This window comes from Lontra canadensis, unplaced genomic scaffold (genome assembly GCF_010015895.1).
Source record: "Lontra canadensis isolate GAN:19392208 unplaced genomic scaffold, GSC_riverotter_1.0 scaffold106, whole genome shotgun sequence".
NCBI classification, from domain to species: Eukaryota; Metazoa; Chordata; class Mammalia; order Carnivora; family Mustelidae; genus Lontra; species Lontra canadensis.
The window spans coordinates 378,510-406,165 of record NW_022631100.1 but is presented as its reverse complement, the minus strand read 5'-3'; the positions used below and the strand labels follow the sequence as shown (position 1 = coordinate 406,165).

Below are 27,656 nucleotides of genomic sequence, written 5' to 3'. Positions count from 1 at the left end.
CCACCACTGGGCCCTGAGGGAGGCCCTCCACTCCCTGTCAGGCACTCCTGGTGCTGGAGCTCTTGTGTGGATGGGGTTAGAACTTGATGGTCAGACGCCGGGGGTGTTGATGAGAAAGATCACATGGGGAACCCCGATTCCCTGTGTTTCATGAAGGACAAATAAGGTCAGAAAAGCCTGCCTGTCAAAGATCTGTTGGGCTCAGACGAAAACACCAGTTATTGGTTGGGTACCTCTTGTGCTCAGGGATGCCTTTCACCTGAGTCTGGTGTATCCTGGAGTAGCTGCCATGGGGGTCGACTCCTTCTCACTTGCGCCAGACGTCTGTACTGGGGATGAGGCTCTGCAAGGAGACGGAGGGCCAAGATGTGGCAGATTCCTGCATTTTTCTAGATTAAATGTGACGTCCTCAGAGCCACTCACTGCCTGGCTGGGATGCTCCTTCCACAGTCCTTCCATGGTCCTTGGGTCAGGCAGCCACCTGGGGTTCCTGTAGTGCCGACAGGGAGAACCCTGGGTTGTCCATCCTTGGTGGCTGCCATGTTACTTTCTGGGGTTGCACAGGCCCATGTCGTAGGCCTGGCTCCTCCTGGAGGGCTCAGGCTGCATCCCCCAAAGCTGATCATGATGCCAGGCCTGCTTCCCTGGCCCCTACATGCCCCTGTTCCCACGGCTGTCCCTGGGACAGAGGCAGCTGGTGAAGGGTAGACAGCATAGGGCAAGGTGCAAAAGGAAGGAGGTGGTCCACATGAGGGTGTGGGGACCTGTGGGACGGTGAGGGCGTGTGTTCCCTGCCACCTCCTTGTTTTCGTTTTACCCTGCAGCCCTGTTGACCCGTGGCAGGAAGCTGTTTAAGGCCTTGCCCTCCATGCTTGGAGGTGGCTGGTGGAGGGACAGAGCATCAGAAGGATCATGTGTCTGCATCTTACAGTCAGAAAAGAACGACAGAGTGGCAGACTATGTGGGTTTGTTGGAACGAATTCATGTTGTCATCCTAACCCAGAGGAGAGCCTTCTATTTAACGCCCTGCCCCCTGTGTGTGTTATTGGAGGTCAGTTTTGGCAGTGGCCGGAGGTACAGGTTCATTGGTCAGGGTGCCCATTGTTGGGGGTGCCGCATCGTGGCCTCCCTGATCAGATGCAGACCTGGGCTGGGGCCTCGGGGCCCCCTCATTCAGAGCTGCGTGAGTCTGCACACTCCGTTAAACTTTTTGGTCTCAGATTTCTCAGCTATAAAATGAGGGAAATTATTTTGGGTGAATTTTAAGATTCCTTCCAGCAAGAACATTCTGTAACTTGTGTGTGGTTAAAAAGCTTCAGCTGATACATACATACATATTATTTTGTAGTTTTCAAAATATTTTTTTAAAGATTTTATTTATCAGAGAGAGAGAGAGCACGCACGCGCACAGGGAGGGGCAGGCAGAGGGAGAACCAGGCTCCCCGGGGAGCAGGGAGCCTGACATAGGACTCAGTCCCAGGACCCCGGGATCATGACCTGAACCCAAGGCAGACATTTAACCGACTGAGCCACCCAGGCACCCGCCGCCCCCTGCCATTTTCAACTTACTAATCAGCTTTGTAATTTATCCACGTGTTTGTGGGATGCTGTCAGCTAATAACCCCGAGGTTTATGTCAGTGATGAGGTGTGAGTGCCCCATCTCCAGCTGATAGACAAGGCCCTCGGGTTATTCTGATGGGTGGTTTTCTGTAGGAAGGCTTGTTCTGTTTCTCCATGTTGGGATGCAGTCTGGAGTGATTCTGTTGTGTTGGTTGCACATTTATGGAGCAGTATTGAAACTGGAGTGGAAAGCATGTTAGGTGTTAGCACTGTTATCAGTTTTATAGGAGCTGAAACCGAGTGAGAGGGTTTTGGAATAATTGGGTAATCAAAGCGAATTAAATCAAGAGGGGGAAAATATCAGTTTTGGCATCAGATGGGGAGAGCGACGACTTCCACATCTGTGGTCTTTATGCATTTTAATCAAGTCTGAATTATGCTATTAAGATTTACTTTTGCTGCATTTACTTAGATGCAGTGACGCAGCTGACTTTATATTCATCTCTGGATACTTCTCGAAACGGGGAAGCATTCTCATGGTTTCCAGGGGAAGAGTTGCTTCCCTGCTGAGTGCCGGGTGTGGGCTGGGGCCTGGCAGGCGCCATGTCCCCAGGCCACAGGGGCTTAGGGCGGTGGGTGTGCACACCATGTGGTGGGTGTGACTCTTCTGTGATCAGCAGCGCACCATGCTGGGTGGGACACAGAAGCAGCTCCGTGGTCACGCGCCTGGTCTTGCTTTCTGGCCTTGTGGCTGTGTTTCCCAGTGGATCCTGCCTGTTCAATGAAGTCTTTTCAGTTTAGTAAATTGTAACAGTGATCAGTGTCCTTTATTCCAGAGGCTTGTTAAATACGTAAAGGGATGCCGTGTTGAACTGTGGTATGATGATATGCCATATTCACAGACAAAATTAACTTAGAAGGCTTTGATTGCCTTTGTTGCATTTTTGATCTTGTATCAGAAAATCTGTCCCAAACCCGTTCTTGGACTCAAGTGCTTTCTGCATGTTTTCTGTTTGGTTTCCATCTGACTCGTTGGTCCCCAGGAGCATGCCCATCCTTGTGCCCAGGCCCGGGAGCCTGACTGCCATCTCGTGCTGCCCACCGCCCTCCTCTCCAAGTCTGGTTCAGGATATACAAAAGGCCAACTCCAGGGCTCTGTGTGACTCTCTTGACTGTTTGCCGAGGACGGCATTCTGGAAGTATTTGTTGTCCTTCTGACGTTCAGCAGCCAAAATTTGCAGACATCTCTAGGACAAGTTCAGAAAAGAGCCCGAATATTTTTGGAAATGAAGGTGGTTCTAGGAAATCTGGCGATTGCCCTTTGTGAAGTCAGATGTTTTTGTTCTTGAGGGAACTGGTTGAATATTAACGACGTTAACATATTAGTGACGTTATCTATGCTTGTTGTGAACTTACCATGTGCTGCTTATCATGTTACTCATATTTGTCAGTAGCTCTAGAAGCAGAGCTGCGACGCAGAGAGGTGAAGTAACTTACCCGAGAGCACACAGCTAGAAGAATGACTGGGTCAGGATACAGAGCGCACAGCCTCCCTCCACAACCTGGAGTGTCCATGTTATTTAAGGAAATTTATGTGTGCAAATAGAATGACAGAGTAGGGTATGTTTAAAGCAGGGTCTTTCAAACCTTTTTTGCCTGTGGAAGCAAATCTAGTTTCCACTGCAGATTAACAACTAATAAAACCATACGAAAGAGTTCTCCCCATTACTGTGTGGAATGCACTCTGATTTTTTCTTTTTACTTTGTTTCCAAAAAGTGCCTGTTGTGGCCCTTAAAATCTATTTCGTGACTTGCTGTGAGTCTATGACCTGCAGATCAGAAACTCTGGTCAGTCCTCGATGTAAGCTCATTTTCCAGGGTTGTGGGTGGGGGTGGGCGGGCTCATATGGTTTGTTGAGTGAATGCCTGTCGGCAGCTTTCCCCCAGTGCCTGGCACTGGATGTTGACCCAATGAGTGTGTAAATAGGTTATAATAACCCCTCCTCTCCTCCTTCCCTTTTCCTTTTAAAAACAAAGAGCTGAAATTTCGGCCAAACGATAGAGAAGGTCAAGAACCACTTAATAATGATTTTGTTGCGGAAATATGGGTTATAAGTGAATTTTTATAAAGCAAATTCCATTTTCACATTGATTTTAATTATAATTTTAACAGTGCTAAATTATTAATTTGCTGTTTTTCCTGCATTCCAACTCCTGTGAGGGTCTTCTGCAGCCCACCTGGCTTCTCCTGGCAAGGTGGTAGGCCCAGGGTGGGCTCAGCTCCCCAGTCCACAGTAGCCCGGGGCCACCTTGCTCGGTTCTTCCAACACTCCGTGGAAGATGTCTGTCATCGGGGAAGGGGGGGGGGTCCTCCAAGTGTCCGAGGCTGACCCTGCCTAGGATGGGCCTCCCAAATGTGTAGATGGTGTTTGGTTGGCTCTGAGGTGGCTGGAAACTTCTGGCAAGCGCATGGTTCTGGGTTCCCCAACCACCATCTGTGTAGGGCATTGCATTTGGGAATATTGGTGTTGAGGGTTGATTTATTTGCTGGTTAGGTTTTGCCTGACGTCATTTCCTCAGCGTTGTCTCTGTGGCTCTTGTCATTGGTAATGCCTTGTTTTAGACACACCTCCAGCTCTAGTGGCTTCTGGAATAAGGCAGGCTCTCCATACCCGCCTTCGTTGGAATAATCAGTAAAGGCCACGTGGAGATGGGATTTCTGCGGCAGAGGGAAGCCCAAGGGGGTGTCTGTGGTAGTGCGAAGGTGGTCGGAGGCACCCCTTGCCCGCAGGCCCTGAGGACCTGCCCAGTGGCTTCATGTTGGTGCTTATAGCTCCACAAGCCAGGTGCCCAAGTTTCCAGGGTCTTTAAACTTAGGAAAAGCATTCCGGGTCTTCCCCTGACATGACGTGAGGAAAGGCTCCTCCCTGGCTGAGATACAGCCATGTCGCACTCGTCAGTGTCTCAGAGACTTTGTCCCCCTCACTGGTGAGGAGAAGAAGCAGAATCCGTGCAGGGGGAGTCGGGTGTGTTCGGATCGGTGGGACGGAAGCCGTTGTGTTGCTAGGAGGGACTCTTTGGTTCATGCGTGGTCACTGGGCTGCCATGCCTTTACTCCGGGCCACCAAGGGCGGGAGTCCGGCGCCTTGCCTGGCTGCTTCTGGGTCAGGAGCTCTCCCTGGGCCCCAAGCTACGGCCTCTCCTGAGGCTCTCACCGCCCAGGTCATCCATGCTGTACTGTTGTCAGTGGGGGCTCTGTGGCCAGCTGCCCCAAGTTGGCATGTGTCAGGTCACGCAAAAGGTACCCCAGCCCCATCTCCCTGAGACGGTGCACCAGAAGGTGTCAGGGTGGGGGAACCACGAGGATTCTTTTCTGTGTGGTGATGAACCCTTCCCCACAGCTGTTTGTTCAGTCCTTTCTGAATAGGTATGGAGACACCAAAGCGTTGACAAATTGTCCTTTCCCTTGAAGTGCTTGCAAAGTTGTGACGATGTGAGCCCCCGCTGCACGAAAGGCCTGCTGGGGCAGCAGTGGGGGTGGCTGTGAGCCCCAGGCCAGATCGCCCCAGTGGCCGGACCGGCCCCCCCACCCCCAGCGTCCTCTCCAGGGTGCGGCAGGGCTCAGACCCCGGCCTGTCGGTGGTCCCATGCCCACCAGTGGGGCAGACCATGAGTGTGGGGGGCTCTGGAATCTGGCTCAGATGTGCAGACATGTGAGCTTCACCTTGGCAGGAATGCCCTTTTCTTACCTGCCCCAGGACCCTCTCCCCAAGTCAGTGCATACAAAATCAATTTCTCTGTCTCTATTCTGTTCCTTCCTCCAGAGACTCACCCAAGCAGTTTACAGAGAAATGGAAGCCACCCCGAATTCTAAATTGATTTGGCTACATTTGATACAGTCTTCCTTCCTCGAAGATGACTTTTCAGTTATAATAAGCCCAAAGATTGCTTTTCACACTGCTTTTATTTTTATGATTCTTTCCAGAGACTCTTATGTTGCTCACAGTAAAATGGTCTGGTGGGTTTCAACAGACTCCGAAGTCCCCAGACCTGAGGGCTCAAACCCTCATAACGAGCCTCAGGTTGGGATGCCATTCTCTGGGGTGAAGAACCCACATTCCTGTCACTGCCCCTGCTTTTAGTCAGAAGGAAAGGGAAAGAGGAGATCTCACCTTCTGCCCAGAAGCCAAACCCAAGTTATAGTCCTAGCTCTGATCTCCCGGGCGGTCACAGATGCCAGGGTCTAGGAGGGTGTCACAGGCTGGGATTCTGGGATGGGCTTGCAGACCCAGGCACTAGGCACTGCCCCACCCTGCAGGCTGCTTCCCGGGACTTGGGTCCAGAGAGAAAGAGTGTCTCCTGGGGTGTGGGGACGGCTGGCATTCATGTCTTTGCCTCTTTAAAGTGCCTGTGTATCTTTAGGAAGACTGCATGTGTCTGGGTTCTCCAGAGAACACAGGGCCAAGGAGGAGCACTATCTCCTTCTCTCGCACACATGCACACACGCACACGCACACACCCAGGAACCAGCTGACATAGGGATGCAGGATGGGAAGTCCAAGTTCCGCTTGGTGAGCCAGAGGCCCAGGAGGGCTGCTGATGTGCGCTCCAGCCTGTGTCTGAGTCTGAAGGCAGGGGGACACTGATGTGCCAACCCGAGTATGCAGACAGAGAGAAAGAAGTCTTTCTTACTCAATCTTTAGTTCTATTCAGGTCACAAGATTAGATGAGGCCCACCCGCGTCAGGGAGGGCAGTCTACTTTACTCAGTCTACTGACTGCAGTGGTGATCTCATCCGGAAGCACCCTACAGACACACCGAGAATACTGTGGGACCAAATGTCTGGGTGCCCCAGGGCACAGTCAAGTTGACATGTGAAATGTCTCTTGTACATACATGTTGTGTTCTGGATTGAATTTAGGAGGAACTGTTAGGGGATACTCTCTCCAGGACTTACTAAAATGGGATCTTCCCTTTTCCTTCCATGTCCCCCAAAAGAAACATTAGAAATCATCCTGTGAACTCTGTTCTCCTTCCTAAGCTGTGGCTGCTGGATTGTAAAGCAGAATTTGGAGCCCAGGAGGGCAGGTTCCCAGAGCCAGACCCTCCGAGCAGGCCAACTACCCCCGTGTGGGTGTGCGTCTGGTGGATGGATCCCCATGTTACAGGAAATGCCAAAACAGCCTGTGGAGACATGGCTGAGGCTGGGGACTGACCCTCCAGGGTACTTTGAAGAGTGCCATATGGAGCTCTGGCAAGACATGGAAGATGGTGGTCTTGCTTGATGGGATGAGGTGTCCAGAGTGAACCGTGTGCTCTTCTTACACCATCCCACTTTCTTTCTTTCTTTTTTTTTAATTTATTTGACAGGCAGAGATCACAAGTAGGCAGAGAGGCAGGCAGAGAGAGAGGGGGAAGCAAGCTCCCTGCTGAGCAGAGAGCCCAATGCGGGGCTCAATCCCAGGACTCTGGGATCATGATCCAAGCTGAAGGCAGAGGTTTTAACCCACTGAGCCATCTAGGTGCCCCACCATCCCACTTTCTGATGGCTGTCTCTTCACTCCTGTCTGTGGCTGGGCCTGGCCAGTGGCATCTTGAGTCTCGGACTGTCTGGATGCAGAGATGCAGAAGCTAACTGTGGTCCCTCGTAGGCAGGGGATGGGGGCAGGGAAGGAATAAGTAAGGAGAGCACAGAGCTGGGTCCCTGAGGAAATTCCTCTATCCTCACAGCATATTTTTCCCATTTATTGTGAGAAAAGGAGTCATTCTGATGGATCCAGGGCTGGCACTCACAGAGGCTCAGCACTCACCTGGGTTATCTCTCCTCTCACGGAGAATGGCTCTCTGCCTGGGGCAGGGGGTGTGACAAGCTGAGGGTTTGTGTCTGTGATTGGTGATCACTGTGGCTCATTTGTTAGTGGGTGTGACTGCCCAAGGAGTGTGTGTTTGTGAGAGAAACACATGGCTCAGTCCAGTCCCAACCCAGACCCACCTCTGGCCCTATGTTGCAGAGGGCGGAGGAGGGGGCGTTGTGTGCAGGTATGGATGGGAAGAAGGTTGTAAAAAAATTAAGGAATTCAGTCCACTCAGGGTGGAAGAAGGGAGGGGGTAAGAAGGTATAGGAGAAAGCCTGTCTGTGCTGGGGGAGAGCACTTAGTGCCCCCCTCATCTGTGAAATCCATCCATCCATCCATCCATCCACCCACCCACCATCCATCCACCATCCACCCATCCACCATCCATCTATCCCCTATCCATCCATCTACCCACCTACCCATCCATTCAACCCTCCATCATCCCTCATCCACCATCCACCCATCCATCATTGATCTGTCCATCCATCCATCCATTCACCCACCCACCTACCCACCCGTCCATCCATCCTCTGTCATCTCCCCATCCACCATCTATTTGTCTACTCACCCACCCTGCTCATCCATCTACCATCCTCCATCCATCCATCCCCTCATCCCTCCCCACCCATCCATCCACCTACCTGTCCATCCATTCTCCATTTTCACCTTGTCCACCATCCTCCATCCATCTATCCCCCCATCTACCCTTCCATCCATCCGTCCATCCATCCTCCATCGTCCCCTCATCCAACATCCTCCATCCATTCATCCACCCATCCATCTATCTATCCATCCACCATCCTTCCATCCACCCACCCACCCACCCATCCATCCTCCATCATCCTCCAACCATCCATCCACCCATTCATCCTCCCTCCCTCCCTCTGTCCTTCCCTCCTTCCATCTCACCCTCCCTCTCTCTGTCCTTCATTAGCAGCACCTGTGGCATGCTGGAAGTGAAGGATAAAACATGGTTCTCCAACCCCAGGAGTTCACAGCCCAGTGGCAGAGACTGTGAGGCAGAGCACAACACTGCCAGTGTGAAGGGTGCTCTAGGAGAGCTGGGCACAGGTGCCTTGATGGGAAGAGAGGCTCCTGGTCATACTTTGCAGAGGGAGGGATGGCTCCTGGGAGGTACCCGTGAGCTAGTCCCAGAGGGTGAATACACCATGGGGACCATCCTTTCCTCAGTGGGGGTTCTGAAAAACCCTTTTTGCACCTTAGTGGAAGTCAAGGCCCTCCTATAGGGCTGGGTCCCCTCTCCACCCACACACCTGCTTACCCATCTGCTACTCATTTGCAGTCTTTCTTTCTCCCTGCTGTGTGGACATGGGTTCAGATCTCTTTCACTCTCAATTTTTAATATGGTAACAGGAAAGTTCCTCCTTTGACCCTAATGCAGGGATGGCTTGTGCCCTGTGATCTTCTGTACCCACGCAGCACTATGAACAGGCAGTGCACATTTGCTGCAGCCTCCCCCTGACACATGGGGAGGCAGGCTTCCCCAGGCCCATCCAGCCCTGTAGCTGTCCCGGCTCCTCCCTCTGCAGCCAGCGGCTGCATATTGCACCTTTGTCCAGCTGCCTGCCCTGGGGCTGAGACGCCTTCCCTTGCCTCTGCAGCCTTGCTCAGGTCATCTTGTGTTCTCATGCCCTTGGTGCCTGCCTCTGTCTGATGCATGTGTCATCCTCTCCCTGTGTTTGTGCCCAGGAGGCCATCCAGCTGTGCCTTCAGCTGCCACCTTTTTGTATACGTGCAGCTCAGGACATCATGGCTTCAACTTGGCTCTCCAGCTGGTCTCCCCCACCTGGCCTCCGTGTCCTGAGGACTCAGACTCATCGTATCTACCTGCTGCACTGGGACTGGTCCCCAGGCTGGTCTTCACCACGTCCCCTCTCTCTGTGTGAAGGCTCAGCACCCAAACCTGGCAGCTGTCCTTGACGCCTCTCTTAACCCATTCCCCTCCCCTCAGCCACTGTCCCTTTGGTCCCTGAATTCATGCATCTGGGTCCTTAGTATCTCCTGCAGCCTTGAGACTCCACATACCTCAACTGCTGGCCCTCTCAGGAGCCAGACTGGCTGCTCAGAGCTGTTTGGAGAGCTTTCCAGGAGGACAGCCCTTCCCCCACCCACCCAGAGAGTGCCTGGTCTGTGGGTCTGCCTTTCACAAACCATCTTGCAGATCCTGGTGCAGCTGGGGTCTGGGAGGCATTTCTGATGGTCTTTCTGCCTCCTGAGGGCTCTGTACAAGTCCGTCCTCTGCCTGAGTGTGAAGGGGCTGAGATACCGGTCTGGTCTCAGTCGTGCCTTTGTTCAAGTCTCAGTCTCTGGGGTTAATATCCAAAGTATATGAAGAACTCACACAACACCCAAAGAATAAATAATACAGTCAAGAAATGGGCAGAAAACATGAACAGACATTTCTCCAAAGAAGACATCCAAATGGTCAACACACACATGAAAAAATTTTCAACATCGCTCAGCATCAGGGAAATACAAATCAAAACCACAGTGAGATAGTACCTCACACCAGACAGAATGGCTAAAATTAACAAGTCAGGAAACGACAGATGTTGGCAAGGATTCAGAGAGAGGGGAGCCCTCCTGCATTGTTGGTGGGAATGCAAGCTGGTGTAGGCATTCTGGAAAACAGTATGGAGGTTCCTCAAGATGTTAAAAAGAGAACTATCTGATGGTCCAGCAATTGTGCTACTAGGTATTTACTTAAAGCAAATGACAACACTAATTCAAAAAGATGACATGCACCCCGATGTTCATGGCAACATTATCTACAGTGGCCAGGGTGTGGAAGCAAGGCAAGTGTCCATTGATGGATGAATGGATAATGAAGGTGGGGTATATACAGAGCAGAATATTACTCAGCCATCAATTCTGGAATGAAATCTTGTCATTTGCAAGGACATGGATGGAGCTAAGGGGGTATTATGTTAAGTGACATAGTCAATCAGAGAAGAAATACTTTATGATTTTGTGGTATCTCAAACGCAAAACAAGAGGAGAAGCAGAGCCCTGAGTACAGAGAGTACAGAGAACAGACTGGTGGTTGCAGAGGGGAGGGAAGAGAGGGAAGAGGGAGAGGGGGGAGAGGGAAGTCCGGTTTCCAGGAATGGGATGAATAAGTCCCAGAGGGAATGGCACAGCACAGGAACACAGTCAGTGCTGTTGTCACATTGAAGTGTGGTGATAGATGGCAGCCATGCTCATGTGACCACAGCGTAACGCGCACACTTGTTGCATCACTGTGTTGTGTGCCTGACACTAACGTCACAGCTTGTGTCCGCTGCACCTAAAACAACCAAAACAGCACAATAGTCTCCACTCCTTCACATCTCTGCAGCCTGCATCAAGTCCCAGCCCTGGGCCCACATGTGGCGGTCAGGGTCCGTCTCCAGCTCCCCCTGCGTTGTCCCCTGAGGCTCCTGCTAGAAGGGCTGTGCCTGGCCTGGCAGAGCCGTCCCTTTTCCTAGATTGAGCTCCACCGTCTGCACTCCACTGGTCTCCGAAGGCCCGTCCTCCCTCTGGCTGGCTCCCTGGGGGCCTCAGCCCTCCCCTGCTCTCTGCATGTACCCCAGCCCCCTGGGGCTACCTGAGGCTGTCTCTGAGGGCTGACGTTGACCAGCCCCCACGGAGGGGGCACCCTACACTCTGCTGCAAACTGAAGACACAAAGCCAGCATGTTCCTGCTCTCCACCCCCAGCAGTGTTGATCCTGGCCCCTCCTGGGGTCATCTGTGGACCTTCAGGACGCCCATCCTGCTCCGTGGATCCACGCTGCTTCCACATAGCCCGGCTTTCGAGGGTCACCCCTTCCCCTATATGGGGTGACGGTGGAGTCTATGGGAGTCTGTGGGCCTTCGGTCCTCCCTGGGATGTGCATGGGGGTGACGTGGGGCAATGGCGGATTCTGAGGGTCACAAAGATGAACAGGTGACTCATCCTTGGAGGGCTCCCGGCTCAGCACTGGTGGTGGTTGAGCTCTTGTTGGAGCACAGAAAGGGTGGCTGGGAGGTTAGGAAGGTACCCAGATCCTCGGGAAGTCTGGATGAGGCCTGGCGGGTGGGGCCAGGGTGAGGGGCGGGGAGGAGATAAGTGTTGGTGGCTCAGGCCTGTCCTGTGAGAATGCCAGCCCTGCCAGTCCTACATCCTTGGTTCTGTCCCTGAAATGTCGTCTGTCCTGCTGGGTGGCTCAGAGTCCATGCCTCCTCCCTGACCCTCCCACCTCACCCCCCTGCAGCGCCTTGCAGTGTGGTTCCCTGTGTGGCTTCCTTCTCCCCTGCTCCTCCCCAAGTATCCGTGAAGGGCTGTGGTTGGCCGTGGGCCAGAGGACACTAATGGGCACTGTTCTAAGCAAGAAGCCAGTGTGGCACACAGCAGAATGCGGACGTTCTGGGCTGACTGGAGTGGCTAGGTGTTCACGGTGTGTGACAGTGTCCGTCACGGATGCAGGAAGGCTCCCAGCCTCCGAAGTGCATATTTAGAGGCTCCTTTTCTTCTCTCTGTCAATGTAGGGTTCGATGACCTTCCGGTGTGCGCTGACCCAGGCGTCCCTGAGAATGGCTTCAGGACACCCGGTGGAGGGCTTTTCCTTGAAAGGTCTGTCACCCAGTTTTACTGCCAAGACGGGTTCACGCTCAAGGGCCCTACAAAGAGGCTGTGTGTGAGACATCTCAATGGAACCCTCGGCTGGATCCCCAGTGATAAGCCCTTCTGTGCACAAGAAGGTAAAGTGCCCGCCTCATCCGTGGAGGCTGCTCGTGGGGCTGTGGGGACCAGCCACGCCAGCCCAGGGGCCCACCCCACGTGCTGGCGGGAGAGCATTGTGGCCAGGCCGGGGGCAAAGGAGGCTTGGTGTCACAAGTCACCGTGTCCCTCCTCTACCGCAGTGACAACCCAGGTCCTGGTTTTTTCTGTCGAGGCAGGAGAGCAGCTCAGGTCACACGAGGGGTGCTCACTGCTGCGTCCCTAGCCAGCCACGCACTCCCAGCCCCGGCGCCTGAGAAAGCAGAGTACGTGCTGCTCAGACTTGCCTGTGGAGGCAGGGACATGTGGTACTCGGGAGATCCGCTCAGTCACTGTTGCATCTGTTCCATGCGGGGTTCGATAGGGAGACAGGGCGGCACAGTGGACATTTGTTTCCAGCAGTTACCCTATGGTCTCTCGTCACGGTGAGGTATCTGCCTACCTCTGGCAAGCGTGGCGGTGTCTGCTCTGTGCGGTTCATGCTGCGTGGGTGTGTGTGAGTTTAAAACACTACTCAGAGGTTACCTGGCGGCGGGCAGGAGGCTGACTGTCTCTGCGGCAGGTTGGGCTGACGCAGGGGAGGCAGTGCCGGTGCAGGCAAGGGCTCCATCTCTCTGCCCGCCACCGCTGACCGTGGGTGTGGACGGAGCTTTCCTGACCCTGACAGCTCACTGTTTCTCGGACTTAGCATAGACCGTGTTTATGGAAGTCTTCAAAGCACTGAACTCAACTGTCACTGAGCACAGGCGAAGGCTTCCCCAGGCTGAGAGCATGCGTGGTCTCTGCTTTCATTTTCGAGGTCTTTTTCTAAAAGAGTCAAAATGAAAACAAAGAACTAAGGTGAACTAAATCACACAGAGAAGGACAGGTGTGTGTGACAAAACAACAACAAAACAAATGAACAAGTAAGAGAAGCATTGGAATGAGCATGGGAGGGGCGGGTGAGCAGGGCTGAGAGAGCTCCAGCTGTGAGGTGGGTTGCAGGAAGGAACATGTGCCCGGGAGTACTGTCTGCGGTACTGTGACCACAGTGTGTGGGGACAGATGGGGACACCCCTGGTGGCACTGTCGGAAGTTCTGAAATATGGAATCACCGTGGTTACGCCTAAAAGCAAGAGGATGTGGTTGATCAACTATACTTCAGTTAACAATGGTCAGTGTCACCATTCAGAATGGGTGCTGTGGGACTCGGGTAGATGCTGTGTAGGGAAGGCGGCTCCCTGTGTTGCAGTTAGGAGTCTGTGTCATGTGATCCAGAATGCTTCTCTATATTTATTGAGACAGGTGTGTGGTTTTTCCTCTTTAACTTTGCAGTCTTGCAGGTTACACAAGCTTTCTCTTGAAAATCAAAACAAATTTTGTAAAGGATTTTAGAAATAAATGAATATTTTCTGCTATGCATAGCCCATGCAGGCTGTGGTTTCCATAAGGTTTCAGTAATGAAAAGTTTATTTGGTTTTGTAGATCGACTTCCCTGAAAAATCCTTTGTCCCAAGATACTCAGCATTTAAAACCCAGACAGGCTCAGGAACATATCAGGATAAGCAGAACACGCAGGCTCCGAGAATATTGCCCAGAGACAAAGGCCTTCTATTGTTTTATCATCCTGGGAAACAGAGAGCTTATCTAAAAGACAACCTCTTTACAGCCCTGTCCTAACTACCTAATGAAGTGTGCCCCAACTTATAAGGCCTTCATCTCCCCTTGCTCACTGTATCTCAGACACATGGACCCTCCTGTGTGTGTGTGTGTTTTAAAGATTTTATTTATTATTTATAGGTCAGAGAGAACGCACGCAGGAGCAGAGGGAGGGGAGCAGAGGGAGAATGACACCGTGCTGAGCCGGGAGCCCGATGCGGGACTTGATCCCAGGACCCTGAGATCATGACTTGGGCTGGAGGCAGGTTTCACCAACTGAACCAGCCAGGTGTCCCCCTCCTGTGTGTTTTTAAGGACACTCGTGTTCTCCTGGCTTTTGTGCCTGCCCTCCCTCTGCCTGAAGCTGCCTTCTCCCAGACCTGCTCGATGAGGCCACCTTGCCATGTGGCCCTGCATCATAAACATTATCTCCTCAGGGTGCCTGTCCCATGCACCTGGATTCCAGGGGCCCCTGGTAGGTCCCTGTGACCTCAGCACCTGTTTCTCCTCATGCGAGCGGCAATCACTGCATGTTAGTCTCTAGCTTGCGGATTTGCTAACCTGTTAGTGGCCTTCTCCATGCAGAGAGGGTACGATTCCTAACTCTCCGTGCCCAGCACCTGCGGCTGGGTGCTCAGCGAGTCACCAATGGACGGACGGATGGTTGGATGGATGAATACCGGGCGTTATAAATGCAGGTGTAAACAAAATCCAACACCATCCTTTACAGCGAGACTTCCAGCACCTTTCCTGTGTGGATATGAATGCTGTGTCTCCAGGGTGGATTACGTAGTCATGTGTCTGGAAGCACTTTTTAGGGAGAATGGGTGTCAGAAGTTGGCACTTGAAGGAATCAGATTCATGTTCACATATAACTGGCATTTAAAAAGGCCAGTAAATATTGGTTGTGATATGTATTCTTAGAACTTTGCCTTTTCTGCTCCTTAGGACCCTGCTCTGTGCTAACTAATGTCATCGAATAATTTGTGTAATATTGCCTTAATATCCCCTCTTTGACTTGTTTCTATTAAATCTCCTATTACACGAGCAGGACTCAGATGCAGCGATGCAGTGGTCTGGGGAGAAAGGATGTCTCAAAGTGGAAGCTTTGCAACCTCTCTGTTGTATCCCCAAAGTGCCCGCTTGTGTCTGTCTATGTAGGGTTTGATCACATCCCCACTCCTGCCAGAGTCAGATACTGATGGAGCCGTATCTGTCATCCTTGGTAACGGCATTTTTGGAGCAGCTTTTAAACATTCTTTCAGCTGACGGGATGCACTCATACTGTAGAAAATTTCTCTTATTTCTGTTTGAAACTTCAGAACTGATGAAGATTATATGTATTCGTTTTGGGGCACTAAAGATCCTGGCTTATCTGTTTCCATAGGCATGAAGTACATAGTCACGTCCGGCTAAGGATGGCGGGCTGGGCCAGGCTCGTCTTCCAATCTCCCCTCCTCTGGTGGGGGGTCAGGCGCCAGACGCCAAGGGTAGGATCTTAGCCCAGCTCCGGGGGGCCGACTTCTGTGAAGCTATAGCTGGTCTGTTTGGTTCTGTCCTTTATCTGGGCCATAGCCCTCCTGGCCTCCTGGCCGTAGCTCCGGTGCCTGCTCCCAGCTCCCTGGTCAGTGTGTGTCTCTGTTCCGTAGCAGCCAGTCCCCATGGTGACTCCATCATGAGCAGAACTTGGGAGGCCGTAGTGCCCTGGGATCCTTGAGCCATGTGCCCCGTGGCAGCCCCCAGCTCCTGGCTGTGGACACAGGCGTTTGGTCAGGAGTTCAGGGCACTCCATGTGAGTGACTGCTGCCTCTGCTCAGCCAGCGGCCACGCACCCACGGGCCCCAGGGTCCCTTCTGTCCACTGGCTTTACTCCCTGATGCTGGCTGTCTGCTAAGGACCTGGGTCAGCTCCAAGAGAAGTCGGAAGCCAGTCTGGGGAACGGTGGCTTTGTTGCGTAAATCAGCACCAAGGGGTCAGTTAGCAGCTGGGGTTTTACAGAGGGGCGCCTGGATAAAGGTGTTTTTATTTGCTGTGAGTAATGCCTGCGTTCGCACTACTGAGAAACATGATTCCCCGTTTCCATTAAGAAGGCAGCAGTGGTGCCAAGATGTCACTTGCCTTGTGACTCCAGTCGGGGTCATTCTGGCATTGACTTTGGGGGAATTTGTCTATTCTGGTAGAAAAATTATTGGTTAAACGTGAGAGCTTGGAAACCCCTTTCTACAGTTTGAAGCTCAAAAATGAGAGGACGAACTAGAACCACAACAGTTTTCCATCAAGGACGCATCCTGTTGAAATTTGCAGACAGAGGGATGACGGGGGTTGTCCCGGGGCTCCACAGCCACACTTCCTCAACATTTCTTCTTTGCCAGCCACGTGCGGAGTCCCGGAGTGCCGAGGGCATGTGGGAGAATGCAAGGGCGCAGTCCCTGTTCTCCAGCTAATCTGGAGATGAAGGCAGATGCCTCACCCAAGCCTTGACTTTGAATGACCCCGGGAAGGCAGCAGATGGCTGCATCCCTGGGCTCTCCCTTCAGCCCCAGCCTGGCCCATTGCTGACATTCTGTTTTCTAGAGTCTGTTGTCAGATTCTTCATTGGTCCCTGTAAACCCAGCCCCAACCCGACATCAAAACTCCCGGGATGTGCTTTTTAAAGCCACCTGTGTTCCCAGCCGTGGGCTGCTGGTGTCCCTTCCCTCCACAGCTTCAGGACTCCCGGGCTCAGGCCTCAGAGCCAACAGTTCATGGTCAAGTCTCCCACTGAGACCATTCCAACCATATGGCTGATCCAGAAGGCTTTCGGGAGTGGCTGAGAAACCCAGTCTTAGAGCATTGAGAAACTCCTGGAGAAAGTTTCTGTGATTGTCAAAACGCTGTTCTTGGATTTTGCTTCATTTTTAAAACTTGCGAAGCTTGGAGCACAACCCCTCTGTACGCCTCCGGGCTGGCTGCACAAGGTTATGCGGCGACACACGCTGAATTGAGAGGAGACCGTGTTCGAAGTGGAGGGTTATAATTTATCCACTGTATTTTATCTCTTAATCATCTTCTGTGTGGACTCCCTATTCCTGCGCCCCTGATGCTGGGCTGGCTGCCTCCCCTTCCGAGTCTGTATTCTGCTCCAACCTGCTTCCAGGAGGCAGGTCACCTACCTGTGGGGGCCTGCATGGTGCTGGCCGTTGCATGTTCTGCCATGTTATTACCCTCGTGGAGCGGATCGGGTTGAAGGGAGGTGCCAGCAGGTGCGGCCCCAGCTTGTCCCCCACTGTTCTGCAAGGCCTTTTTTTTCTTCTTTTTTCTGCAAGGCTCTTCTTCTGCCCCGAGGCAGAGGCGGTGGGCTGGGTGGGACCACGTAGTGGGTCATTGTAAGCCCCCAGCTCCGTCCTTCCTCTCTTATTTCCAAAATCGCCTGAGGCTCCCCTGCGTGGTGTGAAGGGTTCCAGGCTGGAAGTGAAGCTCCTTTCATGGCCGGATTGGGACATCTTGTCCTCAGGCCCCTCCAGACCGGGGGCTAGCTGTCAGTGTGCCAGGGCCTCTTATCACAGGGAAGCCTGAGGCCGGGTCTGAAAATAAGAGCTTTGTGCCAAGCTGGGAAGCACAACAGGCTGAAATTTAAAAAAATAACGTGTCCTTTTTACACCTTTGCAGATTGCCGTATCCCTCAAATCGACGATGCTGAGATTCATAACAGGACATACAGACACGGAGACAAGCTGATCGTCACCTGTCACGAGGGATTCAAGATTCGCTACCCTGATCTGTACAACATGGTTTCTCTGTGCCGTGATGACGGGACGTGGGACAACCTGCCGCTCTGTCAAGGTAGGGGCGCAGGCTGGGAGCACGTGCGTTGTCTCTCCACTGGGACGTGGAGGGAAGCAGAGCCCACCGGCTCTGGCCTTGGCGTCCCCACACCCTCCCTGCGGTCCCCACCAGCCCCACATGCCCACCGTGAGAGCCCAGACCAGCAGAGCCCTTGTTCTTGAGAATGTTGACTTCTCCTTCACACCGAGAACCAAAAGTCTTTTAAGAAATAGGCATTTTGTAACGGGGCTGTGAACACGATGATGAACTATGGCATTTTTAATGAAAACAGCAGAACGTTTATACTTATTTCAGAGGTGGTGAGGGTAGATTAAAGGCGAATCTTTACAGAGGCTATTTTTTCTTAACGTTATCCATTTTTACAATGCATGAGGAGCAGAAAAATAATCAAATTCAGATTTTATCCGAACTACACAGTAAATAAGAATCCTCTTGCCTTTTTAACATTTGCCCGGGCCAACATGGAGGACCCTGTTTGTGAAAATAAGTCCTCGCGTGCACATTAATTCTGATTTTATTTTTCTGACGTGTGACTTGAAAGCCAGTGCATAATTCATTCTTCGGGGAGCAGGCTTGTTTGCGCCGGAGCCTTGGTGTGTTCTGGTCGAGACGAATGCTAGCGCTGGGCTTGAGGTCATGACTGGCAGGCTCTGCTATTACTCTGCGTGCCCTGGGGTCGGAAATGAATTATTTCCTTCTGTGAGGGCTTAAGAGTCATGGCCCTTTGCAGAAACAAAGGCTATGGATCGGGAGGACCAAGGGCAGCCAGGCCACCCCCTTGTGCGCTTCTCTGCTGAAACTCCCTGTGCCACGTGACCTGCACAGATGACATTTCCAGGGATATATGTGCTCTGGGGGCACTTCTGGAGAGGCTGTGGAGAGTTGTCGTGTGATCTGAGGTTGGGCTGAATGTTCACGTGAACGTTACCAACCACTGGTCCCTTTCCTTCCCGGGGCCAAGAGCACTCCCTTGGATGCCAGTCCCCTCTGCCTTCATGAATCCCGCATCCCCCCCTGCCCCCTGTTCTCCTGCCCTTTCTAGAGGCTTCTTCCTCTTAGGTCTTGCAAATACTGTGCACCTATTTATGAGTTCTTTTGGTCCCTATTATTTAAGAAATGCCCGAGGGTGGCGTCCTCATCACAGGCTCAGGGGTGGCCTCCGGCTCACTCACCAGGCCCCTCCATCCACCACCCTGCGCTCGCATCTCAGAGCGTCGCCCAGAGCCGGCTGGCTACTCTTGGAAGGTGCCCTTCCTCGGATAGCACCGTCACCCACACCACCCTCCATCAGGGCATGTCCCCTGGTCTGCGCCCTGACCTCATCTCCATGCAGAGGCAGGTGTGGGCCTGGCCACCCGAGCAGTGACTGCCCAGCACGGCATGGGCGTGAGGGGTTTGGCGGCCTTAGATGGCTTGACACCTCAGAGCGCCAGGGGAAGCATGACTGGCCCTTAACATGACGTCTCGTCCTGTGGCTTTTCTTTGCACCTCCAGATCCAGGGGAGAGAGCCTGACATGCCGGCTCGCCATGGTCTGGAAGTGAAATAGAGATTGCACCAAGCTATTGTGTCAAAGCCTGGTGTCTGCTGCCATGCTTGGGATGGGCTGTCCCCAGCCAAGGAGCATGTCTCTCTTTCCCTGGTTTACTACTGGAGTTACAACCCCTTCTGGCTTCTTTTCGGGCAGGGAAGCAGGTGGGCATGTTCCAAGGCCATGTTTTCCTTGGGGACTTTGTATTTTGGAGAGCAGTGTCCAGACGTGCCTGCTGTTCACTGTGGGTCTGCCCGTTTTATATTCAGGGGACTCCGGCTTCTCCGTGGGAGTGGCCAGGAATGACACTCCTTCTTGGGAGGAGCCATGGGCACTGTCCCTTGTGCCAGCTCATTTGAACGGCACTTAGGGACTCTGATACTGTCAATTGTTCATGTTGACATGCTTATCTTACTTTTCTCAGTTACGGATTCTGTTTATTTCTGAGTCCCAATCTCCCCCTCCTCCCTGACATTTCACTTTTCCTGTGAACACAGTTCATGTTCAGCTCAACTGGTAAATCCTTCCAGGCTGTGGAGAAAGGACGTGGCCACATGTCTCAGATGTGGCCTGGGTGGTAGTAGGTCTGTGGATCTCTGTGGCACGGGACACTGTCAGCCCCAAAGGGAGCGTTTCCCTAAGTTCTGCATGCCAGGGCTGCCCTGGCCTCCCCCTGGTCTCACGCCAAAACGTAGATCCCATGTACCAGTTCACTGACCAGGGCAGTCGGCGGAGCATGAAGCCGTTCAAGGCTCAGAATGTCAAAGCAAGCCAGCTCGGGAGCAGAGCTCAGACATCTGCTGCCATGCTGTGATCCATGCTCGGTGACTGGAAGGGAGAGTCGGGATTTCCATTATACGTTATTTACTTCACACACAATTAGTTCTCCGCGGGAAGAGCCCCAGCTCTGCAGGGTCATTATTTCCTCTAGTGAGACCACTGACACCAACAGGAAATGCCAGGATCGCAGCGGGGGCCACACAGAACGGGATTCTGTGCTGCTGGGAATGTTCCCCAGGCAGCTCGGGTTTCGACACGGAAAAGCAGCTTCCATTTGGCAGAAGCAGAAGTGTGGGGACACAGACAGCATGGAGAATTCTGGGTGTACCGTGGGGGCTCGCGGCGCCCAGCCCCATGCCTGCCGTGCATGTCCTCGGGCTCTGCGCAGACCCAGACCAGGAGCTCCGCGGGAGGGCCCAGCGGGGTGTGTTTTGAGACGCCCTTTTTCTGGGTAGTTCTCAAGGCTGAGAACCATGTCAAGTGCACCTAAAATGCAAATCGATCTTCATGTGGCATCACACAGGGTCTGCAGGCCCCTGCCTCACAGTCCAAGCAGGGGACTTGACTCCTCAGAGCCCCCAGGTGTCCCCATTGTTGAAACAGTTGGGGTGTATGTTTGCTGCACAGCACCTCAGTGCTTCTCACCCCCAAGAGCATGTAAGCATCACCTGGGGAGATTTTAAAAAGTCGGGGTGCCCTGGCTGTGCATAGACCTAGGGCTCGCAGCCAGGATGGTGTTGCTTAAAGGTTCCCGGGTGATTCTGAGGTGTGTCTGGGGCTCCCTGATCCCAGCTGCACCCCTCTTCACTTCCTCCCTCCTCCCCTGGGCCTCTCTGTGTGGTTTGCAAGCGTGACGCCAAATTCTGCAACATGAATCGAACAGGAAAGTGGGTACGGGCGTCTGGCTGAAGAGCCCTTGGAGGCGGGCAGGGGGCCAGGGTTTTGCGGGTCTCGTTGGTGCAGAGGGGACCAAGTGCGACCGTCCCTCCTCTTTTCCTCGCCACAGGCTGCCTGAGACCTCTTGCCTCTTCCAATGGCTACGCGAACATCTCCGAGTTGCAGACCTCCTTCCCCGTGGGGACGGTCATCTCCTACCACTGCTTCCCTGGGTACAAGTTGGAGGGGGCCGAGCACCTCGAGTGCCTACACAGCCTCATCTGGTCGACCAGCCCACCCCGGTGCCTTGCTCTGGAAGGTAATGTGTCCACTCTTCGGGAGGACAACTCACAGTTACAGCGGGTGCTCCTGCGGGAGGTGACGAGCTGGGAACCCTGGTCAGCGCAACTCCCGTTCCTTGAGTGCACACAGCCCTCAGCTGGGCTGTGAGGCTGGTCATCCCCCAAGAAGCAGGACCTACAGCTTGTCGTAAAACGGGCTTCCCCGCTTTGAGGCTTAAGGGGATGAAAGAGAGGAGCTTCAGGCATCAGAGGTTAAACCATAAAATATTGCCAAGTTAAGTGAAATGTCCTAAAAAATTAATTTTCTCTGCACGAAATGAAAACAGACTGTATTATGGCGTCGTTCATTTTTCCCTTGCTTTATTGTGTTGTCCATGCTTCTCCCTATTCCTGTACATTTTATGGCTTGGCTCGAGCCGTGGCTGGCACATGCTGGGAAGCCTGGAGCTGAGGGCTCCTTTCTTCCTGTTCTCCTCGAATGTGTGTCATTACCCTGAGCAGTGGTTCGCAGTAGTGAGGGGACAGGGCATCCAGGGACAGCAGCAGGCCCGGGTCTGAGGGGTCTCCTGCTAGCAAAGGTGGGCATACTGGTTCAGCTCTCAATTTCATGTGGGTCTTGAAATTATGACTGAAGTACACACACTGATTTGCGTGTTGGCCTCTGAGCACAGTGTGCAGGACGGGTCTATGAAGGGGAAGAGGAAAACAAAAGCAGGCTCCAGTTAGGAGCCCCCTGGAGCTTTTCCTGGAAACAAGACACGATCACATAACATTCTTTCAAGGGTGTGCATGCAGCAGAGAAGATGCCACTGGACCATGGGTTATGTGGAGTGCTGACCGCCAAAAGAGACCAGGGGGGCATCCTAAAGCAGTGCTGGGAGAAGGGCAGGTGGGGGCCCCTGGGACAGCAGCAGGCATGCCCTCATGAGTCCGGCCCCCACCCATCCCAGGTCCCTGGGGTTGGGCCTCCAGTGCATGTGGCAGGTAAGACACGGTATGCCTGGTAAAAGCTGAATTTCAGATAAATGACAAATCATTTCTTAATTTGAGCATGCTCTCAATATTTCATGGGACTTAACTCATTTGTTAAATTCTCAATTCAAACATAACTGAGCACCCAGTACTTTCACCTGTTAAATCTGGGGACCCTCACCTGCAGGGATGGGGTGTCCCCCATGTCCAGAAGTGCAGGCAGGTAGAGGTGAGCCTGGGACATAAGGAAAGGGGCTCCTTTGGGCCTGGGGGTGTGTCTCGCTGCTTAAAAAGCCAGAACTAGATTGGGTGGACGGTGTCATGGTTACGATTCTATCAGTTGGAGATGCCTGTTTCAAGATCTTGACAAGTTTGGTTTAAATGTTTTTCAATTGGTTACCTTCCGATAAGCTTCATTTTGAAACTTTGAGAGCTGTTTCTGTGGAGTCTGGAGGATCTGAAGGGAGCAAATAAAACAGACCCTAGTGTTAGCAGCTGGTAGCTAAGGTTGGAACACAGAGCTGGAGCACAGCCCCTTCCTCCGCCAGCAAGGGCTATGGCCATGGGTGACCGCTGCCCCAAAGGCCACAGTGGCCTTTCTCCTGAGGTTTTGGTGTGTGTGCGTGTGCGCATGTATGGCTGCGTGCATGTGTGTGTGCATACACGTGCACATGTACATGCGCATGTGTACACATGTGTACACACGTGCGCGTACATATGTATGTGTTGAATAATCTTCGCATGTCTGCTCTCCCTGTAAAGTATCTGGTGGAAGCACTCGTGGGACCTTGAACTGCTAACTGGGCAAATATGCCAAAACTGGGATTCAGAACCAAGAGGCACAGCGCTGACTGAAGGATTTTCATGTTTCGAGACTTGATAGAAACGGGGCCGAGTTGAACGATGGGTCGGGGTACCAGGCAAGGATTCATGGAAGATTATCCAGATGCATCAGATGTTGCTGTTTCTTCAGCCTTACTGGAGTCATACGTGGTCTTTGAAAGGAGGGGTCATGCTGTCACGGGGCATCTGTTGTCAGTGACCCATCCCCAGGGACTCTGCCCCTTGCCTCTGTCACCTGGTTCCCCCTTCAGTTTCCCATCTTTCTTAGCACACAGTCTGATTTTTCTTGATGTCCCAGGGAAATCCACTGCATGGTGCTGGGAAGCATGGAGCCTTCAGGGGCTTTTAAACGTAGGGGTGATCTGACCCCTCAGCGCCTGGGTCTGGTTGGCTGTGCCAGGGAAGTGTTTCTCTTCCGTTTTGGGGCTCCCTGGGACCCACCAGTGCGTCGGCTATGGTCCCTACCCCAAGCCTTCTCCACACCCACCAACAACCAGGAGACGGGGTCCCCAAGTGGGTTGGGAGGCAGTGTGCAGTGTTGAGCAAGAGCGTGGACTGACGTCTAACTGGCCGGGCTCACATAGTGGGTTGCCACATGATGGCTTTGCTGTGGGGTGCATCACTTAGCTCTCTCAGCCCTGTTCCCTCACCTGTCGCATGGGGCAGATGGTCATCATGCCTCCTGACACCGTGAGAATCCAGCATGAACATCACACATTTAGGGAGGCATGTGGCACATGCTGGGTGTTCCCTCCAGGGCCACCGTTATCATTCTGCTCGGAATTCTGTGCAGAGGCACATTAAATAAATAAGTGAGAACCTGGGCGTGGCCATGTGAGCCCAGTACCCACACTTTTGTGCACACTCGGGATTGCCCAGGGTGTTCTGGTGCTCGTGTGGAAGGTGAATCCCACGTGTCAGGAGGAAGTGCTCAGCAGCACCAGTGATGCCATTGGTTCTGAGAGCTTAGCATGTGGCCACAGGTTTGATGCGGCAAGCCACTTAGCGCCTTGTGAGGCAGGCGCTGGTTTTGACCCACTTCACAGATGGGCCAGCCCGGGCTTGTAAAGTTCCAGAAACTCAGCAAATGACATAGCTGGGAAACGGGTGCACTGGGACCCCGACATGGGTCCCTGTCCTGTCAGAGCTCGCGCGTGTTATCGTCAGGGTACATCACCTAACTAGCTTGTTCTGATCACTTTGCAGCCTCGTGGGCAAGCAGTGTGATGTTTTTATAACCTTTTCTTGCAGAGTCAAACAATTTGGAAGCACTAACACATAGGAAGGGGTTCGTCTTTCTAGACTGGCTGCTGACCCTGTGAAGCTCTCCACTGCAGGGGATGTGTGGTGGACAGGAGCCGCTCACTGCCCCTCTGGCACCCCATGTCCCCATCATGGTGCAGAGACTGGCCGGGCTTGTGTCTCCTCTCGCAGGCCCGGATGGACACCTCAAGGGTGACATCACGTGTCTGGACCCTCCATCTCTTTAGCTGTGGTGGCTCTTTCTGCCACGTGGGGCCTCCTGTCCTCAGTGGGCCATGGGGCATCTTCTGAGATCAGGCCTCTCTGGCACTGGTGTCAGGCCGCCCCACTCACATGTCAGCAAGCCCAGAATGGATGCCTCGCTTTGTGAAGGAGTTTATGCTTTGGAAGGAAAAGCTCTGGCATCTTCTTCAAAGGTACGGGTTGTGTTTTCTGATGTCTGTGCGCTTGTACTGAGAGTAGATGCCCCTGGAGCCTGTGTTCCCTGCAGTTGAGCTGGGGGCAGTGGATAAAGCAACAGAAATCATGAGGTCTTGAACCAGGTTGTTGGTCCATCCTTCAGAAATAGATGCGTGCGTATAAATGTACTTGGCCGGAGCTCCACCCGTCCCCATGTGCCAGCCTGGCTCACTGCGGCCTCAGGGGTTGTCATCCCTGTGCATCGTCCATTCTGCCTTCATCCCTTTCTGTCTCTCTCTCTCTCTCTCTCTCTCTCACACACACACACACACACAATCCAAGACATCTTTAGAAAAACAAAGAAACTCCTGACCCGTAACAATGAATGTGGGCATTTTCATATTTACAAGTGCTAGGACTCAGTTTATGTTGTCAGTGGTGTGTCTTGAACATCTGCTAGGCACAGGGCAGCACCAGAGTGGGCACTGGGGAATGACAAAGAAAATACCAGAAGTAATTTGTTATTCCAAAGAATTTATACTCTAATGGGAAGAAGCAGGTGATAAGTCCCCTGATCCAGGGCCCAGCGCCATTCCCAACATTACTTGTTTGGCACGCAGCTACCTTTACCAAGGGGCACATGAGTGTCTGTGCATTTGGGAGGGGTGGAGTGACAGTTCCTGCAGGTGGTATCACAACTGTAAAAGGAAAATTTCTACCTGGGGATTTGCCGGGGTTTTGTTTCTTTCTCCTGGAGACAGAACAGAAGTAAGTTTTCTCTCTTGGCTTGAGCTTTGGAGGAAGAGGAGTCTGAGCATCTCACTCCTATGGAGGGCTATGCATTTTGAAGCTCGGTAGGGCTCGTTGGCCTAGGCGGAATGCCTCTGTGTGTGTGAGGATGCCAGCCCAGTGGTTGAGGGTAGGAACACGGATGATATTGAGGGGTATACAAATAAGTCAGTGAAAGACCTGTGCAACAGTACTTACACGGGGACTAGCATGCACCCTGGGGCTGTCAAGGAAGAGGCACTAACTGCCCAGAGTTCTTCCCTGCGTGGGGAAGAATCATCCAAAAGCCTTAAGTATCCAGAACATTCTCCTCACATTCAGGTTTTTGAATGGCCTGGAAGTAGCTCAGAGTGGTGGGGATCTGCTGACCGGCATTCCTGGTTCAGGTTGCCAGCAGAGGTCCCATGAGTACATCTTTGAGGGGGGTGGCAAACACTGGGAAGGCCTATGGTTGAAGCTCAAACATGGAACTTGGAATCCTTGATTGTGACTGCCCCCCCCCAATTAAAGATTCTTGGGTTTCCTACTGTTAAGTTAGAGAACTAGATCCTTTAACTAGAAGTCCTTCTTTTGGTAGATATCTATGGAAAAAGATGGAATGAAATCTAGAAAGGATCAAGATTTGCCATGTCAACAAGGGGACCCCCACATCTCCTGGTCTAGAGACCAGCAAGGGTTACAATTGTGGCCCGTAGGACTGTATATATTTGCAGACTTTAAAAGCTGCTGCCTGAGGGTCTGGCTACCAGTCAGCCAAAAGCAATGTGCTAAGTGAGATTCCTATTGACAGGTCTTGGCATACCTTCGATGGGGAGACTTATCAAGAATAGATCAGGCAGTTTAAAAAATCACAGAGGTTTGAGAGACAGCCAAGAGCTAGGGCAGGGTGACAAAGAAGTTTCATCACCTCCAAATGTCACTCCAAGATGGAGAGAGGTAGCTGTTTCACCTACCCATAAAAACAAACACAGAGAGTCAAGCAAACTAGGACACAGAGAAATGTGTTTCAGATGAAAAATCAAGATAAGACCCAAGAAAAAGACCTTAGTGATATAGGGCTAAGTAATCCTTCTGACAAAGAATTCAAAGTAATGGTCATAAAGATACTCACCAAACTCAGGAGAAGAATGGATGAACACAGTGAGAACTTTAACAAAGAGACAGAAAACAAGAAAGTACCAAACAGAAGTCACAGAGCTCAAGAATACAAGAACTGAACTGAGAAATATACTAGAGGGGCTCAACAGCTGATGAACAGAAGAACAGAAGACATAGAAGCAGTGGAACTCACCCAGACAGTGCAGCGAAAAGAAAAAAGAGGCTTTACAAATGTAGATAACATAAGGGATCTCTGGAACATCACATGGAATAACATCTACATTATAAGCATCCCAGAAGGAGAAGGAGGGGGAGAAAAATTACTTGCAGAAAAAAAATTTGCAGCCCCAAATTTCCTTCATCTGAGAAGGAAAAAGACGTCCACATTCAAGAAACCCAGGGAGTGCCAAATTAGATAAATCGAAAGAGCTCCCACATGAAGACACATTATAATTAAAATGTCAAAGGGTAAAGAGAGAATCTTAAAAGCAGCAAGAGAGAAACAGCTTATTACGTGCTAGGGAAACCCATAGACTATCAGCAGATTTCTCAGAAACTTTGCAAGGCAGAAGGGAGTGGCAGGACATATTCTAAGTGCTGAAGGGAGAAAATGTCCAACCAAGAATACTGTATCCTGTAAGGTTGTCATTCAGAATGAAAGGGGAGATGAACAGTTTTCTAGACAAACAAAAGCTAAAGGAATTCATCCCTACTAAACTGGCCTTACAAGAAATGATTAAACTGAAAAGAAATGGCATTAATTAATAACAAAAAAATATGAAACTAAAAACCTCACTTGAATAAATATATAGTAAAGGTAGGGGCTTAATCACTTATAAAGCTACTTTGAAAGTTAAAAGACAAAAGTAACAAAATTAACTGAAACTATATTAGTTAGTTAGCAGATACATAAAATAAAATGACACAAAAGGTGACAACATAAAAACGTCCTGTTCTGGAATGCATTCAAATTTATGTTGCTATGAACTTAAAATGCACTGAGGTAAATATAGGTACGTGTACGTGAACCTGACAGTGACCACAAAGCAAAAATGTATAGTAAATAGACAAAAGAGAGTGAGATCTGAACATAACATTTGTGAAAGTTCTCAAACCATAAGAGAAGAGAGAAAGAGAAGAAAGGAACAGAGAGAAACAACAGCCA

At 51.9% G+C, this 27,656-nt stretch overlaps 1 protein-coding gene across 3 annotated transcripts in view; it reads left to right on the top strand.

The window, feature by feature from the left end:
• Window positions 1-27,656, top strand: part of SUSD4 (sushi domain containing 4) — an 83,768-nt gene that overhangs the window by 34,771 nt on the left and 21,341 nt on the right. Inside the window, exons 1-4 of one of the 3 annotated variants that reach the window (XM_032838790.1) lie at window positions 2,190-2,193; window positions 11,945-12,157; window positions 17,463-17,636; window positions 20,956-21,144. In XM_032838790.1, the coding sequence (XP_032694681.1) occupies window positions 17,582-17,636; window positions 20,956-21,144 (244 nt within the window). In that variant the 5' untranslated portion in view covers window positions 2,190-2,193; window positions 11,945-12,157; window positions 17,463-17,581. Of the gene's footprint in view, window positions 1-2,189; window positions 2,194-11,944; window positions 12,158-17,462; window positions 17,637-20,955; window positions 21,145-27,656 lie in introns of those variants that run through there. The other 2 variants (XM_032838788.1, XM_032838789.1) reach the window with 2 other exon arrangements.